Here is a 27,162-nt window from a genome sequence, read left to right as displayed (position 1 = left end):
ATTATGCATAACTATTGAAGAGCCATGTTAATGACTGTATCGATTTAAGTTGTAAGTATCACGATAACGTGACTCTGTTAGCAGCATTCGATTTAGCAAATCGCATACATTTTGGGGGATTTGTATGCCCATGAAAACTGTTTTCACGCCGTAAGATAAGTAGACACAAAATGTGACGTAGTTACACTGCATTTCTGAGATCTTTATACAAAAACAACTGTCCGACAGCTAGATCCAGGATTCTTACAGGGTTCAAGTTCAATGTCTAATTTATTAATGCTTAATATACAATATAATGACAACTTGCCATAAATGCAAGGACAGGCAATGTATGTTTTATGTCACACGATTCTGGACAAATCCGTCAAGACACCAACCATGAGAAAGGACTAAACAAAAAAAAATGTTGGCAGATTATTATCAATGACTTATAACAGCTGTAGCAAGTTGTCAAGTTTAGGAAATCCTCACGGGTACCCTTGTTTATAGAAAGACCCACAAGCATGTACACACATAAACACACACACACCACCAGCATACCGTCTGTGGCGATGTCTGGTTCATTGAGGAGGAAGGCCATGTGGAAGTTGCCTACATGCAGAGGATACACCTTCTCCAGCTCACACAGAGGTGGGTAGTGGGTCACAAACAGAGTTAGAGACTTCACCTGAGAGGGGTAAAGGGGGAGGAAAATGGATGGGGAGAGAGGGGATGGGGAGAGAAAGGGAGAGAGGGTGATAGAGACCAAGGGAGAGCAAGAGATGGAGGTCAAACATTCAACAGTAAGTGAACAATCATATTTTCAATTTCATTGAGATCACCTGTATAAATAAAAAGAAAAGTGTATATGACCCTATTCAATCAACCCAGGTAATAATTTATCTTCATGCTATTGCTTTACACTTATTGTGAAACCTATTCTGAGACACATAGACACAGAGGTCTCAGACACAGAGAGAGGAGAGGCAAGGAGGCAAGAGGAGGATAAATAGAGATGAGTAGTCACCTGGTGGCAACTTTTCCTGACCTGAAGAGGAGAGGAGCATTGTACTGGGGAACTTACTACCTGTATCATAGCCAGCACTATAAATATGTGTATGTGTGTGCCAATTTGTGTACCTTGGTTAACCTGTCTGGTGTTCAAGGTAAAAGGCCATTATAGCACTATGGGCTGGTTACCCAGACACAGGCTATGCCTAGTCTTGGACTAAAAAGCTATTTCAACTGAGAATCTCCATTGGTCAGGTTTTTCAGCACTAAACTAGGCTCAATCTGTGTCCGGGAAACCGGGCCTATTTTTATTCATTTTGTGCCTTTATTTAACTAGGCAAGTAAGTTAAGAACAAATTAATATTTACAATGACGCCATTTACATTTCACAGTCTGCACTGTTACACCCATCATGTGAGAACTGGTTTTGGAATTTGGCCCTGGAAATGGCTTGAAATGGTTAATTACAATTAACACCACTGTTAGACTACAATGAGTTCTATTAGATGAGTGGCCGCACCCTGACCTCTAACCTCTGAGGGTCATCAGAAGGGCAAGTGGGGTTGTCCTGGCAATCTGTTGTTGACCTTAGGATACACGACTGGGGCGGCAGGTAGCCTAGTGGTTAGAGCGTTGGACTAGTAACGGAAAGGTTGCAAGATTGAATCGCCGAGCAGACAAGGTAAAAAACTCTCATTCTGCCCCTGAACAAGGCAGTTAACCCACTGTTCCTAGGCCGTCATTGAAAATAAGAATTTGTTCTTAACTGACTTGCCTAGTTAAATAAAGGTTTGTTTAAATAAATAAATGTGCTAGATATGTAACATTATTATGTTAAAAGGCTGCCAAAGGAGATTAGTGCTCGGCTGGAACTAAAGCCTGCACACCATGTATCTCACCAGACCAAGTGCTGGTTTTGTGACTGCCAACAGAACTCCTCTGAGCTCTCTCTTTCTCAGAGTCTCTGGGATAGCTTTGCTATGGCAACCAGTCTCTCTCTCTTCTCCCTCCCTCTCCACATCCCCAGAGAGAGAGAATGTTGAACTTCAAGGCTGTCTGTTCACAATGCTCCAATCAGAGTGTTAGGTAACAAGACACATACATAACTACAATCTACCTCACAGGTGAGCATAGGAGACCGAGACTGGTTACTATGACAACCAGGACTCCTGTTCTGATGCAGACTCATGTCGGATGGTGATGAGGGTGATGATGATGGTGTGGAAAAGAAGGAGGAGAAGGAATAGGGGTAGGTGGTGATGGTGATAGTGTGTGTATGGACTGGAAATCGCAGAAATGCATCAGGGGTATTTACTGTATCTACCTAGTATTGCTTACAAAATGAAGGAGAAGTAAAAGCCCTGAAACAGTGCCATGTTTGTCTTTTTATAAACTCCTTCCTTTGAAGTTGTTCAAACAAAGCAATGCTATTACACAACAGGTCGTTAGCCTGTGCTTTTCTAGCCAAACCACCGCCAAAAACATCCCAGAAAGGCTTAGCTTCTACTTAAACATTCGCATTTCCCCAATTTACATAACAAGAACATTCATCTATTTATTTTGTAAAACATGAAACCTTCAGAGCTCTCTCAGAGAACAGTTTCTGTTTTACAAACGTGGATCGTTTAAAAGAGCAAATGCCCCTAAACTTCTCATTTAGAAAACAGCCTATGTGGCATCAAACATTTAATCTGTCAAAACTGACTACAAAGTGTAAATAGGATAATTTTGGTCATAAAGTCAGTCTCGTCCAAAACAACAGAAATGAATGTTAGGTTCATTTCAATTATGCCCTCATGCCCACAATAGCAGCACACAAGTAATTTTCAATTTGAAGTGCAGCTGCACGTGACCCAATCGTAATACCTGTGGTAAATATGTTTTGACATAGGATATCCCTTTGGGTCTAATTAGGGACCATCAGTAAATTACACAATGTAAATGTGACAATATGTTAAAATTCCAATAACTTTCAATGACTTAAAAACCTCAGACCAACTATAAATTGTCAAAATTCATATAGGAATATTGAAAGCATTTAATGAGACAACTAAAAGGTGTGCAACACACACACACACACACAGACACACACAGCCTCCAGGACATCTATAACACCCGGTGTCACAGGCAGGGCAAGAAGATCATCAAGGACCTCTGCCATCAAAGCACAGCCTGTTCACCCCTCTAGCATTTAGAAGGCTGAGACAATATAGGTGCATCAAAGCTGGGACCGAGAGACTGATAAACAACTTCTATCTCCAGGCCATCAGACTGTTAAACAGTCATCATTATCCACCTTCAGCCCAGTACCCCGGCCTGAACCATAGAGACTGTCACTAGCCGGCTACCACCCAGTACTCTACCCTGCACCTTAGAGACTGCTGCCCACTGGTCTCTGACTTTAATAATGTTTACATGATGTTATACCCACTCTACATGTACACCGAGTGTACAAAACATTAGGAACCCCTGCACTTAATTTAAAAAAAAAAAAACATTTATTTAACCTTTATTTAACCAGGTAGGCTAGTTGGGAACAAGTTCTCATTTACAACTGCGACATGGCCAAGATAAAGCAAAGCAGTGCGACACAAAACAACAACACAGAGTTACACATGGAATAAACAAACATGCAGTCAATACAATAGAAAATGTCTATATACAGTGTGTGCAAATGAGCTAGGATAAGGGAGGTAAAGGCAATAAATAGGCCATAGTGGTGAAATAATTACAATTTAGCAATTAAACACGGGAGTGATAGATTTGCAGAAGATGAGTGTGCAAGTAGAGACACTTAGGTGCAAAGGAGCTGGGGTGACCAGGGGTGCAAAAGATACAGGGGTGACCAGTTAGATATACCTGCAGGAGCACGTGCTACGGGTGGGTGATGCTATGGTGACCAGTGAGCTGTGATAAGGCGGGGCTTTACCTAGCAAAGACTTATAGATGACCTGGAGCCAGTGGGTTTGGCGACGAATATGAAGCGAGGGCGAGCCAACGAGAGCCAGCCAACGAGAGCATACAGGTCGCAGTGGTGGGTAGTATATGGGGCAGTGGTGGGTAGTATATGGGGCTTTGGTGACAAAACTGATGGCACTGTGATAGACTGCATCCAATTTGCTGAGTAGAGTTGTCACGACTTCCGCCGAAGTCGGTCCCTCTCCTTGTTCGGGCGGTGTTCAGCGTCACCGGCCTTCTCGCCACCGCCGATCCACTTTTCATTTTCCATTTGTTTTGTCTTTGTCTTACACACCTGGTTTCAATCACCCAATTACTAGTTTACTATTTAACCCTCTGTTCCCCATGTTTGTTTGTGAGTGATTGTTCGTTGTACATCGATCTGTTATTGTGGGCTCGCTATATTGCTTTGTATTTTGGATATTTTGAGTAAAGTCCGTTGATTACTCATATCTGCTGTCCTGCGCCTGTCTCTCTACACCAGCTACACACAGGACCATTACAAGAGTGTTGGAGGCTATTTTGTAAAGGACATCGCCGAAGTCAAGGATCGGTAGGATAGTCAGTTTTTACAAGGGTATGTTTGGCAGCATGAGTGAAGTATTCTTTGTGGCGAAATAGGAAGCCAATGTGAGTCTGGAAGGAGAGTTTACAGTCTAACCAGACACCTAGGTATTTGTAATTGTCCACATATTCTAAGTCAGAACCGTCCAGAGTAGTGATGCTGGACGTGCGGGCAGGTGTGGGCAGTGATCGGTTGAAGAGCATGCATTTAATTTTTACTTGGAGGCCACGGAAGGAGAGTTGTATGGCATTGAAACTCATCTGGAGGTTAGTTAAGCATGCCCAGCTTAACAGCATGAGCTCTGAAGATAGATGAGGGGCAATCAATTCACATATGGTGTCCAGGACACAGCTGGGGGCAGAAGGTGGTCTATAGCAAGCAGCAATGGTGAGAGACTTGTTTCTGGAAATAAATAGATACAATTTCAATAATGTAGGCTATCTAGCCTGAATTACATTTTAAATATGGCTTAGATATGGCTGAGAACAAAATATATTGAGCATCAATATTGTCGGGATATAACATTAGCTAGCTAGCTAAAAATGTGTGTAGCCATCTTTTTTATTTTTTATTTTTATTTCACCTTTATTTAACCAGGTAGGCTAGTTGAGAACAGGTTCTCATTTGCAACTGTGACCTGGCCAAGATAAAGCATAGCACAGCATAGCAGTGTGAACAGTAGTGTGAACAGACAACAGACAACACAGACAACACAGAGTGTTGAAAGAGCTGCAAAACCTGGACCCGTATAAATCAGCTGGGCTTGACAATCTGGACCCTCTATTTCTGAAACTATCCGCCGCCATTGTCGCAACCCCTATTACCAGCATGTTCAACCTCTCTTTCATATCGTCTGAGATCCCCAAGGATTGGAAAGCTGCCGCAGTCATCCCCCTCTTCAAAGGGGGAGACACCCTGGACCCAAACTGTTACAGACCTATATCTATCCTGCCCTGCCTGTCTTCGAAAGCCAAGTCAACAAACAGGTCACTGACCATCTCGAATCCCACCGTACCTTCTCCGCTATGCAATCTGGTTTCCGAGCCGGTCACGGGTGCACCTCAGCCACACTCAAGGTACTAAACGACATCATAACCGCCATCGATAAAAGACAGTACTGTGCAGCCGTCTTCATCGACCTTGCCAAGGCTTTCGACTCTGTCAATCACCATATTCTTATCGGCAGACTCAGTAGCCTCGGTTTTTCGGATGACTGCCTTGCCTGGTTCACCAATTACTTTGCAGACAAAGTTCAGTGTGTCAAATCGGAGGGCATGTTGTCCGGTCCTCTGGCAGTCTCTATGGGGGTGCCACAGGGTTCAATTCTCGGGCCGACTCTTTTCTCTGTACATATCAATGATGTTGCTCTTGCTGCGGGCGATTCCCTGATCCACCTCTACGCAGACGACACCATTGTATACACTTTCGGCCCGTCATTGGACACTGTGCTATCTAACCTCCAATCGAGCTTCAATGCCATACAACACTCCTTCCGTGGCCTCCAACTGCTCTTAAACGCTAGTAAAACCAAATGCATGCTTTTCAACCGATCGCTGCCTGCACCCGCATGCCCGACTAGCATCACCACACTGGATGGTTCCGACCTTGAATATGTGGACACCTATAAGTACCTAGGTGTCTGGCTAAACTCTCCTTCCAGACCCATATCAAACATCTCCAATCGAAAATCAAATCAAGAATCGGCTTTCTATTCCGCAACAAAGCCTCCTTCACTCACGCTGCCAAGCTTACCCTAGTAAAACTGACTATCCTACCGATCCTCGACTTCGGCAACGTCATCTACAAAATTGCTTCCAACACTCTTCTCAGCAAACTGGATGCAGTTTATCACAGTGCCATCCGTTTTGTCACTAAAGCACCTTATACTACCCACCACTGCGACTTGTATGCTCTAGTCGGCTGGCCCTCGCTACATATTTGTCGCCAGACCCACTGGCTCCAGGTCATCTACAAGGCCATTCTAGGCAAAGCTCCGCCTTATCTCAGCTCACTGGTCACGATGGCAACACCCATCTCATTGATCATCCCTAAAGCCAACACCTCATTCGGCCGCCTTTCGTTCCAGTACTCTGCTGCCTGTGACTGGAACGAATTGCAAAAATCGCTGAAGTAGGAGACTTTTATCTCCCTCACCAACTTCAAACATCAGCTAGCTGAGCAGCTAACCGATCGCTGCAGCTGTACATAATCTATTGGTAAATAGCACACCCATTTTCACCTACCTCATCCCCACAGTTTTTATTTATTTACTTTTCTGCTCTTTTGCACACCAATATCTCTACCTGTACATGACCATCTGATCATTTATCACTCCAGTGTTAATCTGCAATATTGTAATTATTCGCCTAACTCCTCATGCCTTTTGCACACATTGTATATAGACTCCCCTTTTTTCTCTGTGTTACTGACTTGTTAATTTTTTACTCCATGTGTAACTCTGTGTTGTCTGTTCACACTGCTATGCTTTATCTTGGCCAGGTCGCAGTTGCAAATTAGAACCTGTTCTCAACTAGTAGAAAAAAAGGGGCAGTCTCCAACTTCAGCGATTTTTGCAGTTGATCACTGATCATCCCTAAAGCCAACACCTCATTTGGCCGCCTTTCGTTCCAGTACTCTGCTGCCTGTGACTGGAACGAAAGGCGGCCAAATGAGGTGTTGGCTTTAGGGATGATCAGTGAGATACACCTGCTGGAGCGCGTGCTACAGATGGGTGTTGCCATCGTGACCAGTGAACTGAGGTAAGGCGGAGCTTTACCTAGCATGGACTTGTAGATGACCTGGAGCCAGTGGGTCTGGCGACGAATATGTAGCGAGGGCCAGCCGACTAGAGCATACAAGTCGCAGTTGTGGGTGGTATAAGGTGCTTTAGTGACAAATCTAGCAACTGCTGTTAAGGTACAAGAGAGTGGCTAGGTTTCAGGTTTGCGTAACAGCTTGGTACATATAACAGGTAGATTTCCAATGAGGACATGCTACATATTTCACTTTGAATGAGATAGTATAGCTGTCTTTGAATACTCATACTAACCGCACTATTTGTGACATACATTGAGTATGTAGTATGCTTATTGGTCATAGTATAGGTATAGTTAGTATGCCAAAAGTTCCCGGATGTAGTACTAAATTCACCAAAATACAAAGAATATCAGCAGTGGACCTATTTCCGTGCTTTTAGGGCCCATAATGCAATTCTTCATAAAAACATTTTCAGATTTGAAGAAAATCCGATGAGAGTGGATACAAATTCTTTGCTTTAACAAACATTTTTTTTTTTGCAATGTAATAAAGTAATGCCTTTTCAAATGTGATAAGTTACATGTTATGTTGGCTAGCTACACTATCCTTACGAACCGCATAGCATATCATTACAGCAGTATGTACTGGTATGTTAGCTACCTACCAAACGTTAGTTGGCTACTAAAGGTGTGTTCGTAAATTCAGAGCGGTTCGGTCATGGAGCGTTCAGAGCGCACACTACACTTAGATGCCTTGCTCTCGCCGAGGAGTAGGGTTGATCAGAGTGTTCTGACCTCACAACGGCAGTCAAGCACCCGAGCTAACTGGCTAACATTGGCTAGCATGCTAGCTACTTCCAGACACAAATAAGAGAACACCTCACTCTGTCCATTTTACACGCTGATTAGGCTGCTTTCATGTTATGCTGTTATGTTATGCTGAGCGTTGGTGACAATTTAATTATGATTTTTTTTGCCGACGTTTTACTGACACCGGCCATATTCAATGGGTGTTGAGTGTTCGTAAATTCTTCAGTTATTCTGTATTCTGGCACACTCCGACGGGAATACTCTAAAACCAGAGAGAATAGCCAGAGTGAATTTACGAACGCAACCTATTGACTTCATTATTCAAGTGATTCTTACATCTTGCGTAAATCTATCCGGTGTATATACGAATAGATTGCATTACTGTTATAATGCTTTTTGGGTTGTCAATTGGATTTGTTCCAACATTTCTTGATTTCTTTTACATTTCAATTTTTTTGTGTACTTGTTTGACAATTTTGCTGCATTGTTAGGAGCTAGTCACATAAGCATCTTGCTGCACCTGGTATAACATCTGCTAAACTGTGTACGCAAGCAATAAACTTTTATGTGAACATAAATATATTATCTCAATTACATTGTGTAATTTATTGACGGTCCCTAACTGCCCGCAGAGATAGGCTATCCAATGTCAAACCAACTTTGCCTTGGTGGAGCTAATTGTCAGAATAACTTGTCTAACTGATTCCTACTTGCAAAAAACACACCTGAGACACCGACATCAAACCACACACAGAAACTAACCCACGTTTGAATTCAGTCATGGCCGAAGTGTTAATTAATTAACCAAATCTAAAACGAGGCCAGCGTTTTCTGTGATATGAATGAGATGAAATAGAAATAAACATAAAAGCTAATTGACCAACTAAGCTTGATTGCATTTAGATGAATATATTTGAGACATTTAGCAGACGCTCCAATCCAGAGGGACAAGAATCACATTCAAATGAGGAAGGTGAAACAACAACCACATAGTAAAACCTTGATTGGATGAGTGCGCAGAGGTCGACAACAACACAGCTTTTACAGCCAGCCTTATCATGGAGCTGCACACAGGGGCCCATTTCTCTCCAGCTCCATCAGCTTTCCAGCTAGTAAACATATGGTGGATGATTCCTCACCAGTGTAGATTCTGCTAAACAAGATCCCCCATGTGCACCAATAAGCTCATTCCCCCAAGACCTGCATGTGCGCTGATAAATATATATCCCCCTGGAGCGGTGGAGTCCAGATGGAACTAAATGAGACCTGAAAGGCAGAGAGACCAGTAGCATGCAGTCGCACACACCCACATACAAGCGCACACACAGATCAGGTAACAAACCACTGTTCTGTCACTTAAAGAGTCAAACCAGGAACAATTTGCAATATCCAGAGGAGTCCTGAGTGACATCAGGTAACTTCTCTACTCTCCACACCTCTATCTCTACCTCGTCATGTCTCCTCTCCTGCTCTTTATGCATCTGCCTTCCTCTTCTCTCTACCTCCTATTTGGATCAAATCTCCCCTCCTCCTTTTAAAACAAATAAAAAAATTGCAGTTCCTGAAGCAGAGGTGATGTAAGATCCTCTCCCACACACACACACACCCACACAAACACTAACAAGCAACTCCATTATATTAGCATTATAGATCAATTCTACCTCCCCCAATTATACTCCCTCTTCTAGCTCTGTTCGGCTCCCAGTCTCTCTCTAGGGCCTACTCTACGTATGGAAAACAAACTATCACAGCGCTCTCACACTCTCACACTCTCACACACACACACACACACACACACACACACACACACACACACACACACACACACACACACACACACACACACACATCACCAATAAGCTTTATTGGAGGCCATAACTTAGTGATTTGGATGGCGTCTGACATCAAACCCCACTGGAGGTGTTGACTCAGCTCTATGGGGTACAGAGGGAGGGAGGTGTGTGTGTATTGAAAAGTGTATAGCACTATGTTACCAGTGAAGCCAGGGAGACATATGTCAGGAAGGCCAGAACACACTGTGCCGACGAAAGTCTAAAAGCAGTGGGTCGCTGCAGAGTGTTCACAATCACCATGTGTGTGGTGATATAACATGTAGATTCGTCAAGATTGAACAGAAAATGACCGCCGACGTTCTATCTAAGAAGATAGGATGGCCACCCGCTGCTTCTTCCCGTTCATCAGCACGGTGTGTTTTGGCCTTTACAGTCAAGTGAAGTAACTATAGTGAAGAAAATAACACCTTCCTACAATCAAACATTGGGGAGGTTTGATAATGCTGTGGGGTTACTTTGCTGCCTCTGGTACTGGGGGCCTTGACATGTGCAAGACATGAAACCAACAGATTATCAAGGTGTTTTGGATTGCAATGTTCAACCCATTGTCCAAAAACTGGGTCTCCTTTGAACTTCGTGAGTCTTTCAGCAGGACAACAACTCCAAACACAAATAAAAATCACACAGTGTTGGTTCAAGAAGATATGGCGGACTGTTCTGGAATGGCGAGTGATGAGTCCAGATCTGAATCCCATCAAAAACCTATGGAGATATCTGAAAACAGCAGTTGGTCGAAGGCAACCCAAAAACATTGAAGAATTGGAACAGTTTGAAGTTGAAGAGCGGACCAAATTGCCAACAGAAAGGAGCTGCAAGCTCATTGATGGCTACAAAAAGCATGTGTTGGCAGTTCTTGGCCAAAGGCTATGTAACCGAGTACTAGCTCAGGTGTGCCAATAATTATGCCAATGCCATTTGTTTTTACTTTTAAAATTTAAATAGTACATTCTGTAAAAAAAACAATTGGTTCTGCAATGTTGAAAATCCAATTACAGGTAGCGAAGTGGTTAGAGAGTTAGGCCAGTTACTGAAAGGTTGCTGGATCGAATCCCGGAGCAGACAAGGTAAAAATCTGTCGTTCTGCCCCTGAACAAGGCAGTTAACCCACTCACCCCACTCTATTTCTACTTATTTAAGAAGAAAAAATGTGCAAGGGTGCCACAATATTACGTCGTAATTGCATCTAAAGTGAAGGGACCCCCCCCCACAAAAAAAAAGGAGTCTTGTTGTGGAATTATGCTTGTTCAACGACTAGGATAGGATAATAGGATGACATACAGATGCATGCATGCACACACACTCACATCTCTGATGAAGTACTCCAGAGTAGCATAGGCGATAGCTATACCGTCGTGGGTGCTGGTGCCCCGCCCCAACTCGTCCAGGATGACCAATGACCTCTCGGTTGCCCGGCTGACAATTTCCGAGGCTTCCGTCAGCTCCTCCATGAATGTGCTTCGGCCCTTATAGATGCTGTCAGACGCTCCCATTCTACCAAAACACACACACATTAATTATGTTTTCAGACCAATAAACACACAGGAGAGAAGAATTTTAGAATGAAATGTGTCTACTTCATTCTACTCATTTTATTTCTACATTTTACAGGCAGAGAGGAGGAACACAGCTTTAGGGTGTTTGTGTGTGTGTGTGTGTGTGTGTGTGTGTGTGTGTGTGTGTGTGTGTTCCACAAAGCAGTGAAAAGACAGAACAGTTTGTATTTGTACAAATACCTACACGTGTTGGACCTGTGTGACACCCATAAACTACCGTCCATTAATAACAACACACAATCTCCTTGCACAACCTTGAACCCCCTCCTACAGACTGCGACTCAACTCAACTCACAGCACAAAAAAAGAGAGGGATTGAGAGGGACACACACACACACACACAGGTACATTACGTGACCAAAAGTACGTGGACACCTGCTCGTCGAACATCTGATTCCAAAATTATGGGCATTAATATGGAGTCGGTCTCCCCTTTTCTGCTATAACAGCCCCCCACTCTTCTTGGGAAGGAATTCCACTAGATGTTGGAACATTGCTGTAGGGACTTGCTTCCATTCAGCCAAATAAGCATGAGTGAGGTAGGGCACGGATGTTGGGCGATTAGGCCTGGTTCGTAGTCGGCTTTCCAATTCATCCCAAAGGTGTTAGATGGGGTTGAGGTAAGTACTCTGTGCAGGCCAATCAAGTTCTTCGATGCCAATCTCGATAAACCATTTCTGTATGTTCCTCCTGCACCAAACTTTACAGTTTGCACTATGCATTGGGGCAGGTAGCGTTCTCTTGGCATCTTCCAAACAAATCCACAAATTTGAACGAGTGTCCACATACTATTTCAAGTAATGTTAGAGGCTGTGTGTGTGTGTGTGTGTGTGTGTGTGTGTGTGTGTGTGTGTGTGTGTGTGTGTGTGTGTGTGCGTGCGTGCGTGCGTGGCCCGTGTTTAAAAATTGACCAACTGGGAACATTTTGTTAGTCCCAACGAGGTCAAATGCTATTTCTAGGGGGTTTAGGTTTATGGTAAGAATTAGTGATAGAATTAAGTCAAGGGTTAGGGTTAGGAGCTAGGGTTCATTTTAGGGTTAGGAGCTAGTGTTTGGTTTAGGGTTAGGTTTTTGGGTTAAGGTTAGAGTAAGAGTAAAGGTTAGGTAGGAGTTAGGGAAAATAGGATTTTGAAATGGACTGAATTGTGTCCCCACAAGGTTAGGTGTACATTACTGTGTGTGTGTGTGTCAGGGTTTCTGTTAGGAACATGTGTTTACTGGACAATTGACTGGAAAGATTTTAATTTACCCGACACCATTTCCAAATGCATCAGGAGCGCAACCTGATTAGGACATCCATCCACAGTGCACAGAATGACATAAATCACATTTATACATATTAACTTCTTGGTGACAGGGGTCAGTATTTTCAAGTCCGGATGAAATGCATGCCCAAATTCAACTGCCTGCTACTCATCCCCAGAAGATAAGATATGCATATTATTAGTGGATTTGGATAGAAAACACTCTGAAGTTTCTAAAACTGTTTGAATCATGTCTGTGAGTATAACAGAACTTATTTAGCAGGCGAAACCCAGAGGACAAACCATTCAGATTTTGTTTTGTTTTGAGGTCACTCTCTTTTAAATGTATTTTCATTGGGAATCCAGATTTCTAAGGGAACTTCTTTCAGTTCCTATCACTTCCACTGGATGTCAACAGTCTTTAGAAATTTGTTGAGGTTTTTCCTTTGTGTAATGAAAAAGTACGGCCATCTTGAACGAAGTGTACTGTTAGATAGAGGCACATGACCAAAAAGCTAGCTACAGGTTGTTTTCCTCCTGTATTGAACACAGATCATCCGGTCTTCAATTTTATCGATTATTTACGTAAATAAATACCTAAAGTTGTATTACAAAAGTAGTTTGAAATGTTTTGGCAAAGTTTACAGGTAACTTTTGAGATATTTTGTAGTCACGTTGCGCAATTTGGAACCAGTGTTTTTCTGGATCAAACGCGGCAAATAAATGTACATTTTGGATATATATTGACGGAATAAATCTAACAAAAGGACCATTTGTGATGTTTATGGGACATATTGGAGTGCCAACAAAAGAAGCTCGTCAAAGGCATGAATTATATTTTTATTTCTGCATTTGTGTCGCGCCTGCAGGGTTGAAATATGCTTTTCTCTCTTTGTTTACGGAGGTGCTATCCTCAGATAATAGCATTGTTTGCTTTCGCCGAAAAGCCTTTTTGAAATCTGACATGTTGGCTGGATTCAAGACGAGTAATGAACAGCAAAAACACTAGCTTATGTCAATCTACCATAGTAGAAACGACTAGGCTACCTATTCTATTGGTCAGCTTGTCGAGAAAGAAATATTATATTCCAAAACAGACTATGACAGTTGTGGGTTGATAGATCCCAAAAGTAAACAACCAGTAGGCCTAGGCAACATTTAAAAAAACACGTTAAAACGCAATGAGTCTGAGGCAACAGATCAGAATGTTCAGCTTAAAAATGTTGATAAACTATTATTTCTTCACATTATAAGCACGGCAATGTGCACAATGTAGTAGGCTACGGCCAAATGTTTGTTCCACAATGCAATTAGCAAGAAAACGCCATTGTCAAAAGGGCACTGCACTTGCTAGAGGTTTTATGTGACAGAGGTGAAAATATCTGCTAGAAATGTTGAAACTGAAGAGATCTAATAGACTACTTTGAAGCAAGGTAAGACATGCCTAATAATATACACTGAACAAAAATAAACGCAACTGTGTTACAGTTCATCTAATGAAATCAGTTAATTGAAATACATCCATTAGGCCCTAATGGTCCACATGATTGTGAATATAGATATGCATCTGTTGGTCAGAGATACCTTAAAAAAAGGGTAGGGGCGTGGATCAGAACCAATCAGAACCAGTCAGTATCTGGTGTGACAACCATTTGCCTCATGGAACGAGACACTCCTTCGCATAGAGTTGATCAGGTTGTTGATTGTAGAATGTTGTCTCACTCCTCCTCAATGGCTGTGCGAAGTTGCGGGAACTAGAACACGCTGTAGTACACGTCGATCCAAAGCATCCCAAACATGCTCAATGGGTGACATGCCTAGTGCGTATGCAGTCCATGGTAGCACTGGGATGTTTTCAGCATTCAGGAATTGTGTACAGACGCTTGTGACATGGGACCATGCATTATCATTCTGAAAAAGGAGGTAATGGCGGAGGATGAATGGCACAACAATGGGCCTCAGGATCTTGTCATGGTATCTCTGTGCATTGACATTGATTAAATGCAATTGTGTCCATAGCTTATGCCTGCCCATACCATAACCCCACAATGGGGCACTCTGTTCACAATGTTGACATCAGCAAACCGCTCTTCCACAATATGCCATACACGCTGTCTGCCATCTCCCCGGTACAGTTGAAACCGGGATTAATCCGTGAAGAGCACACTTCTCCAGCGTGCCAGTGGCCATTTTGTTATGTGACAAAGCTGTACATTTTAGAGTTGCCTTTTAATTTCCCCAGCACAATGTGCACCTGTTATGATCACGCTGTTTAATCAGCTTCTTGATATGCCACACTTGCCAGATGGATGGATTATCGTCGCAAAGGAGAAATGGTCACTAACAGGTATGTAAACAAATTTGTGCACAACATTTTAGAGAAATAAGCTTTTTGTGTGTATGGTACATTTATGGGATCTTTTATTTCAGCTCATGAAATATGGGACCACCACTTTACATGTTCCGTTTATATTTTTGTTCAGCGTATATTAAAATATTCAGGTTTCAAACAATTAAGTATGTTTTGAAAATGCATACTGCCTCCAGCTCATTGCAAAGTGGTGTGTGACGCACTGATGAAGCATGCCTTCCGTTGCCGTTTAATGCCGCATTCAAAACAACTGGGAACTCGGAAATCTCCGACTTCAGTGCGTTCAAGACAACAGGGGGAAAAAATATCTGGGAAAAATCATTTTGAACAGTCATCCAACTTGGAATTCCAACTCGGGAACTTGGGCCGCTTTCTAGAGTTCCGACTTTCCGACCTGAAGATCCCTGACGTCATGATTTGACCTCGTATATTTCAGAGTTTCCAGTTGTCTTGAAAGCACCAATCTCTTGCCCTGTCTGACAGATGTTCCACTCAAAGGCTCTGTATCTGTATGCTGTACGCATGTAATAAGATAGGCAATGAAAATACTATACACACGCGCCAATTTCATTTGTACACGCACTCATTTAATTCCCAAAAATTATGCAAATTAACCTATAAGCATGAACCGTCAAAAATATTTCCATCGACTGGTATTTCCATCATTAAATAGGCTAAAAAGCATTATTTCATACTGGGATTTTTTTCCTAATTCTCCTGGCAAATTGGCAATTTAATTTATTGACTTTTAGAAAATGTAAAAATAAATCAGACAAAAGCAGGCTATTAACGGAAACCCTGGTGTGTGTCCATGCGTGTGTGTGTGTGTGAGCAGAGCCTAAGATTAGGATGCAGATGAGAATTCTGTTGAATGCTGTCAGATCACAGAATAAGAGATTAATGAAACCAGACAGACAGACAGACAGGGAGAGAGAAAAAAATCGCAACACACATGAACTAGATTAGTCTCTCCCTGGCCAGCTCTGGACTCTCAATGGATTGTTCACCTCTAAACATTTCAATATACATTTCAATATTCAATATACAAATCAAACAATCCAAATATACAGTCAACAATATACAGCCCAATTGTCGCAGTAGTATGACTACAGCCAGTTAGTGCATTGCAGGAACACTCGACTCTTACCAATACAAGCAACCTTAATTTCATTTTCAATATGGTTTCCGCACCTCTCAACATGCTTATTGTCATTTGACCAATCAGATAAACTGCTAAGGTCTGTAACAACAGATGTAACTTGGGGCTCCCAGGTAGCGCAGCGGTCTAAAGCACTGCATCTCAGTGCTAGAGGTGTCACTGAACCTGAATCCAGGCTGTATCACAACCAGCTGTGATTGGGAGTCCCATAGGGTGGAGAACAAATGGCCCAGCGTTGCCCGGGTATGGCCGGTGTAGGCCGTCATTGTAAATAAGAATGTGTTCTTAAATAACTTGCCTAGATAAATAAAGGTTAAATAAAAATAATAATAATAATTTTAAAACCATGGTTATGGCACATGCCAGAGAGAGGGGAGGGGTGTGGCCAGCATACCTCTGCATCTCCTCAAACAATTAGGGTGCGCATGTTGCGTGCATGTGTGTCATACTCCAGGAAAGTTTTATCAGTCAAATATATAACGTAGCCTTGCAGTGGATAGACAAGTATAAGACCATGAGGCTATTCAGCTGGCTCAGTGATGCCATTTAGATAACATGCCAGAGCAAACTGTGTGGTCTTTTATTTCTAAATAAAACTATTATTTTGGATACTTCAATATTCTGTGGCTGTATGGACTGGCACTCACTCACAAAATAAGGAGCTGTTATCTGCGTTTCACAAGACCATAAGCATCTGTGGACATCATGGCTGTCTTGGAGTTTCCCTCGTTTAGGGAGTGATTTTCTGCTGATTCGCTGTACGCATTCATTCCTTTATTTATTCTGTTTCACTTCCCCCATTATTTATTCTCTTGATTAGGCCTCCAGACTAGAGGCAGTTTGCCAGCGAAAACTCAGTCTAAGCGAAGCCAGATGGGTTGTAAGGACCCTCCGTGCCATGCTCTGCCACCCACCCACCCACCCACCCACCCAAAAGCCATTCCATGCCACCTCTGTCCACACTTCCAACAGAACAGATGCCAGTGGAACATTGGAAGACTTGCCCCTTACACAACAACCATGCCCTTCAATCCAGCTATGAAACATTCAGGGTTGGGTCTGGGTGAATGGACCATGCCTACTTGTGGACTAAAAAACACTTTCAATAGAGAATCTACAATGAAGGATGGTTTCCCAGATACAGATTAAGCCTAGTCTTAAAAGCAGGCTCAATGTAGAGTCTCACCTGAAAATGCTTATTCAGTCCAGGATTAGGCAGAATCTGTGTCACAGAAACAGCCCCTTTAAGTCTACATAGATTGAAGGGGTCTGTTACTTCTGGAGTAAGCTTATCCTCACTCAGGGATCAATCATCCCTACTACTAAACTTTCTTTAGAAACAGAGGTCTATCAGTCCCTCCAGCATTTCACAACATTTTTGTATTATACTTGAGGGTTGATGGCTATCCTCTCTAACCGTTAGGCTACTTTGTCAACCGGTAATAGTGCAGTGATTTTTCAAATCTGCATAAAATGCGGGAAATTGTTTATTTATTTAATTGATCACAAAATCCTGGAGAGACTCGCCTATCGTGTTTCTGCTGCTCAGGGATTGACTACGTGTGGATCTTCTGAAGCTCAAAGTCCATGCAGGCTGCATCTAAAGCACTGCGTCAGAGAGATGCTACAATACAGACTGCAGAATCAAGACATGAAAACCATTTTGACATAATATATGACATGAAAACAGAGAAGAGGAGATAGGAGACATCAGAGAACAAAGAGTAATGGCTGGTTTGAATGTACGGTGGATGTAAGGTCCTTTTCAAACAGCTTTCTACATTTCATTTCCTCTGCGGTTTCCATAACAACAGTGAGGAAAAGAGAAAATGTGCTCCATAACCTTCAGATTCAATATGGCCATCAGAGGTAAAATACCATCAGAAACACACAGACAACACACATGCACTCGTCCATCAGCACTCAAATACCATCAGCCATGAACGCACAAACAACGAGACACATACACACTTTCCAACCAAGGGAACACTCTGGTGAACTCTGTTGAGGAGGAAACATATTATGTCATCTCATCTCCCGAACTAAAATAGCATTCTCTCTGTCCTTTATAACACACACAAAGTGTGTGTGTGTGTGTGTGTGTGTGTGTGTGTGTGTGTGTGTGTGTGTGTGTGTGTGTGTGTGTGTGTGTGCATGTGTGCATGTGTCTGTGCCAATGTTTGTGTTGCTTCACAGTCCCTGGAGTAAGCTTATCCTTATCCTTTGTTTTTTTAATCTGTTTTTTTAAATCAGATTTTACTGCTTGCGTCAGTTACTTGATGTGGAATAGAGTTCCATGTAGTCATGGCTCTATGTAGTACTGTGTGCCTCCCATAGTCTGTTCTGGACTTGGGTACTGTGAAGAGACCTCTTGTGGCATGTCTTGTGGGGTATGCATGCGTGTCCGTGTGCCAGTAGTTTAGCTTTGTGCCAGTAGTTTAGACAGAAAGCTCGGTGCATTCTACCTCTCATAAATAAAAGTTGTGATGAAGTCAATCTCTCCACTTTCAGCCATGAGAGATTGACATGCATATTATTAATATTAGCTCTCTGTGTACATTCAAGGGCCAGCCGTGCATCCCTGTTCTGAGCCAATTGCAATTTTCCTAAGTCCCTTTTGTGGCACCTGACCACATCACTGAACAGTAGTCCAGGTGCGACAAAACTAGGGGCTGTAGGACCTGCCTTGTTGATAGTGTTGTTAAGAAGGCAGAGCATTGCTATATTATAGACAGACTTCTCCCCATCTTAGCTACTAATGCATCAATATGTTTTGACCATGACAGTTCACAATCTAGGGTTACTCCAAGCAGTTTAGTCATCTCAACTTGCTCAATTTCCACATTATTTATTACAAGATTTAGTTTAAGTTTAGATTTTAGTGAGTGTTCTGTTCCAAATACAATGCTTTAAGTTTTAGAAATATTTAGGGATAACTTGTTCCTTGCCAACCACGCTGAAACTAACTGCAGCTCTTTGTTGAGTGTTGCAGTCATTCCAGTCGCTGTAGAAGCTGACGTGTATAGTGTTGAGTCATCCAAATACATAGACATTCTGGCTTTACTCAATGGCATGTCGTTAATAAACATTTTAAAAAGCAAGGGGCTTAAACAGCTACCCTGGGGAATTCCTGATACTAACTGGATTATATTTGAGAGGCTTCCATCAAATAACACCCTCTGTGTTCTGTTAGACAAGTAACTCTTTATCTACATTATAGCAGGGGGTGTAAAGCCATAACACATACTTTTTCCAGCAGCAGACTATGATCGATAATGTCAAAAGCTGCAATGAAGTCTAACAAGACAGCCCCCACAATCATTTGATCATCAATTTCTCTTAGTCAATCATCAGTCATTTGTGTAAGTGCTGTGCTTGTTGAGTGTCCTTCACTATAAGCATGCTGAAATTCTGTTCTGTCGATTTGTTTACTGTGAAACAGCATGTATCTGCTATTTGAGTCAGTAAAGGGGGCTTTATTATTCCTTAGCTTCCCTCCAGGTCTGAGGGCACACGCTCTCTAGTAGGCTTAAATTGAAGATGTGGCAAATAGGAGTGGCGATATTGTCTGCTATTATCCTCAGTCATTTTCCATCTAGATTGTCAGACTCCGGTGGCTTGTCATTGTTGATAGGCGATAATACTTTTTTCACCTCTTCCATACTGACTTATTGGAATTCAAAAAGTACAATTCCTGTCTTTCATAATTTGGTCCGATATACTTGGATGTGTTGTGCCAGCGTTTGGTGCTGGCATGTCATCCCTAAATTTGCTTAATTGTGCAATGAAAAAGTAATTAAAGGAGTTTGCAATATCAGTGGGCATTGTGATGAATGAGCCATCTGATTCAATAAATAAAGGAGCCGAGTTGGCTTTTCCCCAAAAAATGTCATTTAAGGTGCCCCAAAGCTTTTTATTATCATTCTTTATAGAATTTGTTTTTGCTTCATAGAGTGGTTTATTTTTATTTAGTTTAGTCACATGATTTCTTAATTTGCAGTACGTTTGCCAATTAGTTGGGCTGCCAGACTTAGTTGCCATACCTTTTGCCTCATCCCTCTCAACCATACAATTTTTCAATGTCTCATCAATCCAAGGGGATATAACAGTTTTTACAGTCATTTTCTTAATGGGTGCATGCTTATTGGTAACTGGAATAAGTAGTTTCATAAATGCGTCGAGTGCAGTGTCTGGTTGCTCCTCATTACACACCACAGACCACAAAATAGTCTTTATATCACCAATATATGAATCACAACTAAACTTATTGTACACTATATTAGGCCCAGCCTTTGGAACTTTGGTTTTCATTTATATGCTATTATATTGTGTTCACTATATCCTATGGATTTGGATACTGCTTTAAAGCAAATATCTGCAGCGTTAGTAAAGATGTGATCAATGCATGTTGAGGATTTATTTCCTGTGCTGTTTGTAACTACCCTGGTAGATTGACTGACAACCTGATCCAGGTTGCAGGCACTGGTCACAGTTTGAAGTTATTTCCTGAGTGGGCAGCTTGATAATAGCCAGTCAATTTTTAAAATCACCCAGAAAATATACTTCTCTGTTGATATCACATACATTATCAAGCATTTCACACATATTATCCAGATACTGATGTTAGCACTTGGTGGTGTATAGCAGCTTCCCACAAGAATGGGCTTTAGGTGAGGCAGATGAACCTGTAGCCATATTACTTCAACAGAATTGAACATTCGATCGTCTCTAAGCTTTAAAGGAATGTGGTTCTGAATAGACCACAACAGCGTTGGCATTTCTGTCTTTTCAGAAGTTGTTATAACCATGTATAGCTACCTATGTATCATTAAAGGTATTATCTAAGTGAGTTTCAGAGATTGTCAGAATATGAATGTCATCTGCAAATTATTGATTTCATGAACCTTGTTTCTTAAGCTACATATGTTAACATGTTAGATTAGGTTATTTACATTGTGTCTTCCAATGCCCCTAGGATAATGTACATTTGCTGTAGCTGTAACGGAATTCCTCTTCTTCAGAGGAGGAGTAGCAAGGATCAGACCAATGTGCAGCGTAGTAAGTGTCCATAATGATATATTTAATAAATCAACAGAACACTGAACAAAAATAACAGAAGTACAAACAAACAACCAAAACAGTCCCGTATGGTGAAAACACGAACACAGGATACAACCACCCACAAAACACAATAGAAAACAGGCTAACTAAATATGGCACCCAATCAGAGACAACGACTGACACCTGCCTCTGATTGAGAACCATACTAGGCCAAACACATAGAAATATAACAACAGAACAAAACATAAAAAAACAACATAGAATGCCCACCCCAACTCACACCCTGACCAACTAAAATAAAGACATAAAAAAGGAACTAAGGTCAGGACGTGACAGTTGCCTTATGACATCTCAGCGACACAATGGTAGGGATTAAATGAGCTGGACTTGGGTCATTGATAAGTCATTGTCTCAACGCAGCCTTATAATGCTGAGAAAGGATCCAGCAACCCAAATGATTTTGGTGGATCCCATCCTCCTTATAATACGAGCTTTGTTTCCAGAAGGTATCAGAATTGTCAATCAATGTTAAAACCACAGAGCTGCAATAGTCTCGTAGCCAGTTACGGAGGGCTAAAAGTCTGCTGAACCGTTCAATGTCATGATTTAGGGAGGGCAGAGGACCAAATATTATGGGTCGTTTGTTGGTGTCAAGTAGAGACTGTCAAGTAGTGACTGACTCACAGCCACGGGAAGCAACCTGGTGATATCCTAAACTTTTTCCCCAGGAAAACAGAAAGTCTTTGCCCCAGGTACAGATACATGCCTCACCGTCGAACTCCCTATCAAAATCACCAGAATGATCATGGCCTCGAAGAACATTGCGAGGCCAGAGCCACAGAACTCACCTGAGAAGCTCTGATCCAGAGAGCACGGCCCAGCGGAGGTATACTTTCTGGGTGATTTAAATATTGACTGGCTTTCATCAGGCTGCCCACTCAAGAGAGAGCTTCAAACTGTAACTAGTGCCTGCAACCTGGTTCAGGTTATCAATCAATCTACCAGGGTAGTGACAAACAGCACAGGAATGAAATCATCAACATGTATTGATCATACTGCAGAAATTGGTTTGAAAGCAGTATACAAATCCATCGGATGTAGTGATCACAATATAATAGCCATATCTAGGAAAACCAAAGTTCCAAAGGCTGGGCCTAATGTAGTGTACAAGAGGTTTTGTAGTGATTCCTATGTTGTTGATGTGAAGAATATTTGTTGGTCCATGGTGTGTAATGGCGAGCAACACTTGACACATTTATTTCTTATCCCAGTTAATAATAAGCACGCACCCATCAGCAATGACAAGACACCGGGGTCTGACAACTTGGATGGAAAATTTCTGAGGATAATCGTGGATGATATTTCCACTCCTATTTGCCATATCTTCAATTTAAGTTCACTAGAAAGCGTGTGCCCTCAGGCCTGGAGGGAAGCAAAATGTATTGTCATGCCCAGATCCGTTTCACCTGTCTTTGTGATTGTCTCCACCCCCCTCCAGGTGTCACCCAACTTCCCCATTATCCCCTGTGTATTTATACTTGTGTTCTCTGTTTGTCTGTTGCCAGTTTGTTTTGTTCTTCATACCTAACAGCGTTTTTCCCTTTGCTCCTGTCTTGTCTATAGTTCCTGTTTTTAGTTTTCCCATTGTTGACCTTTCTGACTGCCCTGACCCTGCCTGCCGTCCTGTACCTTTGCCTCACTACTCTGGATTACCAACCTCTGCCCGACCTGACCCTGAGCGCGCCTGCTGTTCCGGTGATTTACACCTAATCTGGATTATTGACCCCTGCCTGCCTTGACCTGTCATTTGCCTGCCCCTGTTTAAAGAATACACTTTTGTTTATTCAACACTGCACCTGGGTCATACCTTAAAACTTGAACTTACGAACTGGCAATGACTGTACCAGCAGACTTGGACCATCTCCGCAACGCCATCTCCTCCCAAGGAGCCACCATTGGTAGGCACGAGGAGTTGCTTTGCGGTCTGATGGAAGGGTTCCAGGCCATGGCTGAATGTCACGACCTAGCATTGGACACATTGTGGGAGCAATTCCGTGGGTTGTCTACTAGGCAGCCATATCACGACGATAACCTCCAAGCCCCTCAGTAACCCGGCTGGTAGCAGCGCCGTCACCCCGGTTTCCAGGGAACCCTGCTTACCTCCCCCAGAGCGCTTCAATGGAGAGTCGGGCACCTGTCAGGCGTTTCTCGCTCAGTGTTCCCTCGTCATGGAGCTGAAGCCTTCCTCCTTCCCCTTGGACCACTCTATGATAGCGTACCTCACCACACTGATATCCGGGAGGGCCCTCGCCTGGGCTAAGGCTGTTTGGGAACAACAGTCAGCCGTATGCCTCAGTCTGGAGGGATTTGTGGCGGAGGTGAAAAAAGTTTGAGGCTTCGGTGTCTGGGAGAGAGGCTGCCCGGAAGCTACACCAACCTCGGCAGGATTTCCGCACGCTAGCAGCGGGGCATGCCTGGAACCCGGAAGCGCTGGTCAACACGTTCCTGCACGGATTATCGGAGGAAGTAAAGGACGAGCTTGCAGCCCAGAAACTACCGACGGATCTCGACTCACTCATCGCTTTAACCATTCAGATCGATGGTCGGCTACAGGGACGTAGGAGGGAGAAGAGTTCTGCTTGTGGTCCCAATCGCTCACTCAAGGATCCGACCTTGCATCTGATGAACTCCGGATATCCCCGGCGTTTACATCCCTGAGAGGATCCGGGCTTACCCGAATTCCTCCAAGAGCCACCGAAGACTGCCGATTTACCTCTTCCCGAGCCGATGCAGCTTGCCAGGGCTAGGCTGTCTCCAGCCGAACGTGTACACAGACTTAACACCCAGAGTTGTCTGTATTGTCTTTCTCGGCTCCCGGAAGCCGAGACCTTTCCCCCCGCTCCAAGATCATAAACCCCTCTGCTGTTCATCCTCTGTTGCCCCGTACCCTCTGTATACTTCCTACCTTTCCTGTGTCTAGAATTAAAACCATGTCTCACAGCCCTTTGTCTCCTGTTTACAGTTTACATACCTATCAGCGTTTTCCCCCTTACTTTCTTCCTGCCCTGAGCCTGCCTGCCATCCTGTACCTTTGCCCCACTATTCTGGATTACCAACATCTGCCTGATCTGACCCTGAGCCCGCCTGCTGTTCCAGTGCCTTACACCTTCTCTGGATTACTGACTCCTGCCTGCCTTGACCTGTCATTTGCCTGCCCCTGTTTAATGAATAACCTTCAGTTTCTTCAACACTGTCTGAATCTGGGTCATACCTTTAAACATGATAGTTTTGTTAGACTTCAGTGCAGCTTTTGACATTATCGATCATAGAAAGCCAGTGTGTCCATGTATGTGGATGACTGAACACTATACACATCAGCTATCACATCGATTGAAATGGCAGCAACACTTAACAAAGAGCTGCAGTTAGTTTAAGAATGGATGGCAAGGTATACGTCAGTCCTAAATATTTCACAAACTAAAAGCATTGTATTTGGGAAAAATCATTCACTAAACCCTAAACCTCAACTAAATCGTGTAATGAATAATGTGGAAATTGAGGAGACTAAACTGTCATGGTCAAAACATATTGATACAATAGTAGCTAGGATGGGGAGAAGTTTGTCTATAATAAAGCACTGCTCAGCCTTCTTAACGGCACTATTAACAGGGCAGGTCCTACAGGCCCTAGTTTTATCGCACCTGAAAATTGCAATTGACTCAGATCAGGGCAGCACGGCTGGCCCTTGAACGTACACAGAGAGCTAATATTAATAATAAGCATGTCAATCTTTCCTGGCTCAAAGTGGAGGAGAGATTGACTTCATCACTACTTGTATTTATGAGAGGTATTGACATGTTGAATTGATCGAGCTGTCTGTTTGAACTACGGGCACACAACTCGGACACCCATCCATACCCCACAAGACATGCCACCAGAGGTCTCTTCTCTTTTGTGTTATAGATAAATACAAATATATACACATATCACTGTCTTTGCGAATGGAGGAACTGAGTGTGAGATAAAGAGAGGTATGAGAGAGGTGGATATAGGAATCAACCTTTTCGCTTTCATCTCTCATCTCTCAGACATACACACGCGTAGGAATCGACACACGCCCAGGCACACCTACAAACACACATGCCCAAACCAACAAACACACACACACACACACACACACACACACACACACACACACACACACACACACACACACACACACACACACACACACACACACACACACACACACACACACACACCCTGTCGTTTACCGTGGTATGCTGACTGTCATTGATCCCTCTGTGTGTTAACACACAGAAACATGCTTAAACATGCAAAACACACAAACATCTGCAGGTGATTAGGGGTATTTCCCTATACCATAGCGTTCACACTGTTCAAATCGGGAAACACACACACATTACCTGTGGTAGACACCAACACACACTCGGTTTGCAGAGAAACACAAAAGGATTACGGGAGATTGTGGCTGTCACAATAAAAATAACATCACATCTTTACGACCACACACATGCGCCTCTACGCCATGCACAAACACACAAAAAACAGTGGGCAGTCATCGGGGCTATATACACGGCTAAAAATGACGATGTTGTGCACTCAAATTACATGCAAACAGAGACACCGCATAAAGCCTAATTTATACTCTACGCATAACAAAAATATGTAGATGTGTGCACCCCGCAATTTATACTTGATGCAAGTACGCAAGATTGTCATTTTGCAGGGATTGTTCATTAGTACGGTACGAATTAGGGAAAGTCTTCTTCTAACGCTGATGTGTGTTTGTTTGGCTGCCACGTACTCAAGTTAACAATACCAAAACAAAAGTAGCAATTTATGTGGACAATACTATCCGTAGAGGTGTGTTATTGTGCAATGTGTATATATATATCCAACACGATTTTAATGTACCTTTCCGATAGGGGCAATGTTGGCCATGCAGTACTCAATATTGTTGTAAGTCTAATTTCACTAGAGAAAGGGACAGAAAGACAAAGAGAAAGCAAAGAAAAACAAAGAGCGATGGAGAAAAATAAAGTCTGCTGCATTTATTATGGATCCCAACGCTGTGCCTCTAATGTTGTCATGGCCACTATTCTTTCTGCTTTTGTCAAACAGCAGAGAGAAAAGGAGAGAGAGTCCTTCTTTAGTCTCTCTCTGCTCAAATGGTAGCATAAGCGGCGAACAGAAACGCGCTCGCTCGTGTATGTGTGTGCACGCGCGTGTGTGTGAGAGGGAGAATAGTCTCTGTTCTCTCTCATATGACCTGGCAACCATTGAGGAGCTACAAATATATATATATACAGTGCCTTGCGAAAGTATTCGGCCCCCTTGAACTTTGCGACCTTTTGCCACATTTCAGGCTTCAACCATAAAGATATAAAACTGTATTTTTTTGTGAAGAATCAACAACAAGTGGGACACAATCATGAAGTGGAGCGACATTTATTGGATATTTCGAACTTTTTTAACAATTCAAAAACTGGGCGTGCAAAATTATTCAAGAGGTCGCAAAGTTCAAGGGGGCCGAATACTTTCGCAAGGCACTGTATATATATATGTGTGTGTGTGTGTTTGTACCTGGTGTATATGCCATCCAGGATGCCCAGTCTTGCCTCTGTAGCTGGTACATATGATCCCACCTGGGCCATGATGCTGACTAGCGCCACCTGGCGGATGTAGGAGCTCTTACCCCCCATGTTAGGGCCTGTTATTATCAGAGTCCTCCTCCCGTCACCCTGAACAAACAGAGAAGGGGGGACAAAGTGTAAATAGCTAAGTAACTAAGTGGTGTTATTTTTATTATTGACACCCC

At 42.8% G+C, this 27,162-nt stretch overlaps 1 protein-coding gene across 2 annotated transcripts in view; it reads right to left on the bottom strand.

Annotated features, from left to right (window-relative positions):
* The window catches only part of msh3 (mutS homolog 3 (E. coli)), a 119,598-nt gene that overhangs the window by 23,107 nt on the left and 69,329 nt on the right, over positions 1-27,162 (bottom strand). For both annotated transcript variants that reach the window (XM_035786337.2, XM_035786338.2), the window contains exons 20-22: positions 26,928-27,085; positions 11,237-11,423; positions 541-667 (exon numbers count right to left, since the gene is read on the bottom strand). In XM_035786337.2, the coding sequence (XP_035642230.1) occupies positions 541-667; positions 11,237-11,423; positions 26,928-27,085 (472 nt within the window). The remainder of the gene's footprint in view (positions 1-540; positions 668-11,236; positions 11,424-26,927; positions 27,086-27,162) is intronic.

Source organism: Oncorhynchus keta, chromosome 14 (assembly GCF_023373465.1).
Source record: "Oncorhynchus keta strain PuntledgeMale-10-30-2019 chromosome 14, Oket_V2, whole genome shotgun sequence".
Taxonomy (NCBI): Eukaryota; Metazoa; Chordata; class Actinopteri; order Salmoniformes; family Salmonidae; genus Oncorhynchus; species Oncorhynchus keta.
The sequence above is the reverse complement of the archived record's forward strand: the minus strand, read 5'-3'. Positions and strand labels throughout refer to the sequence as shown.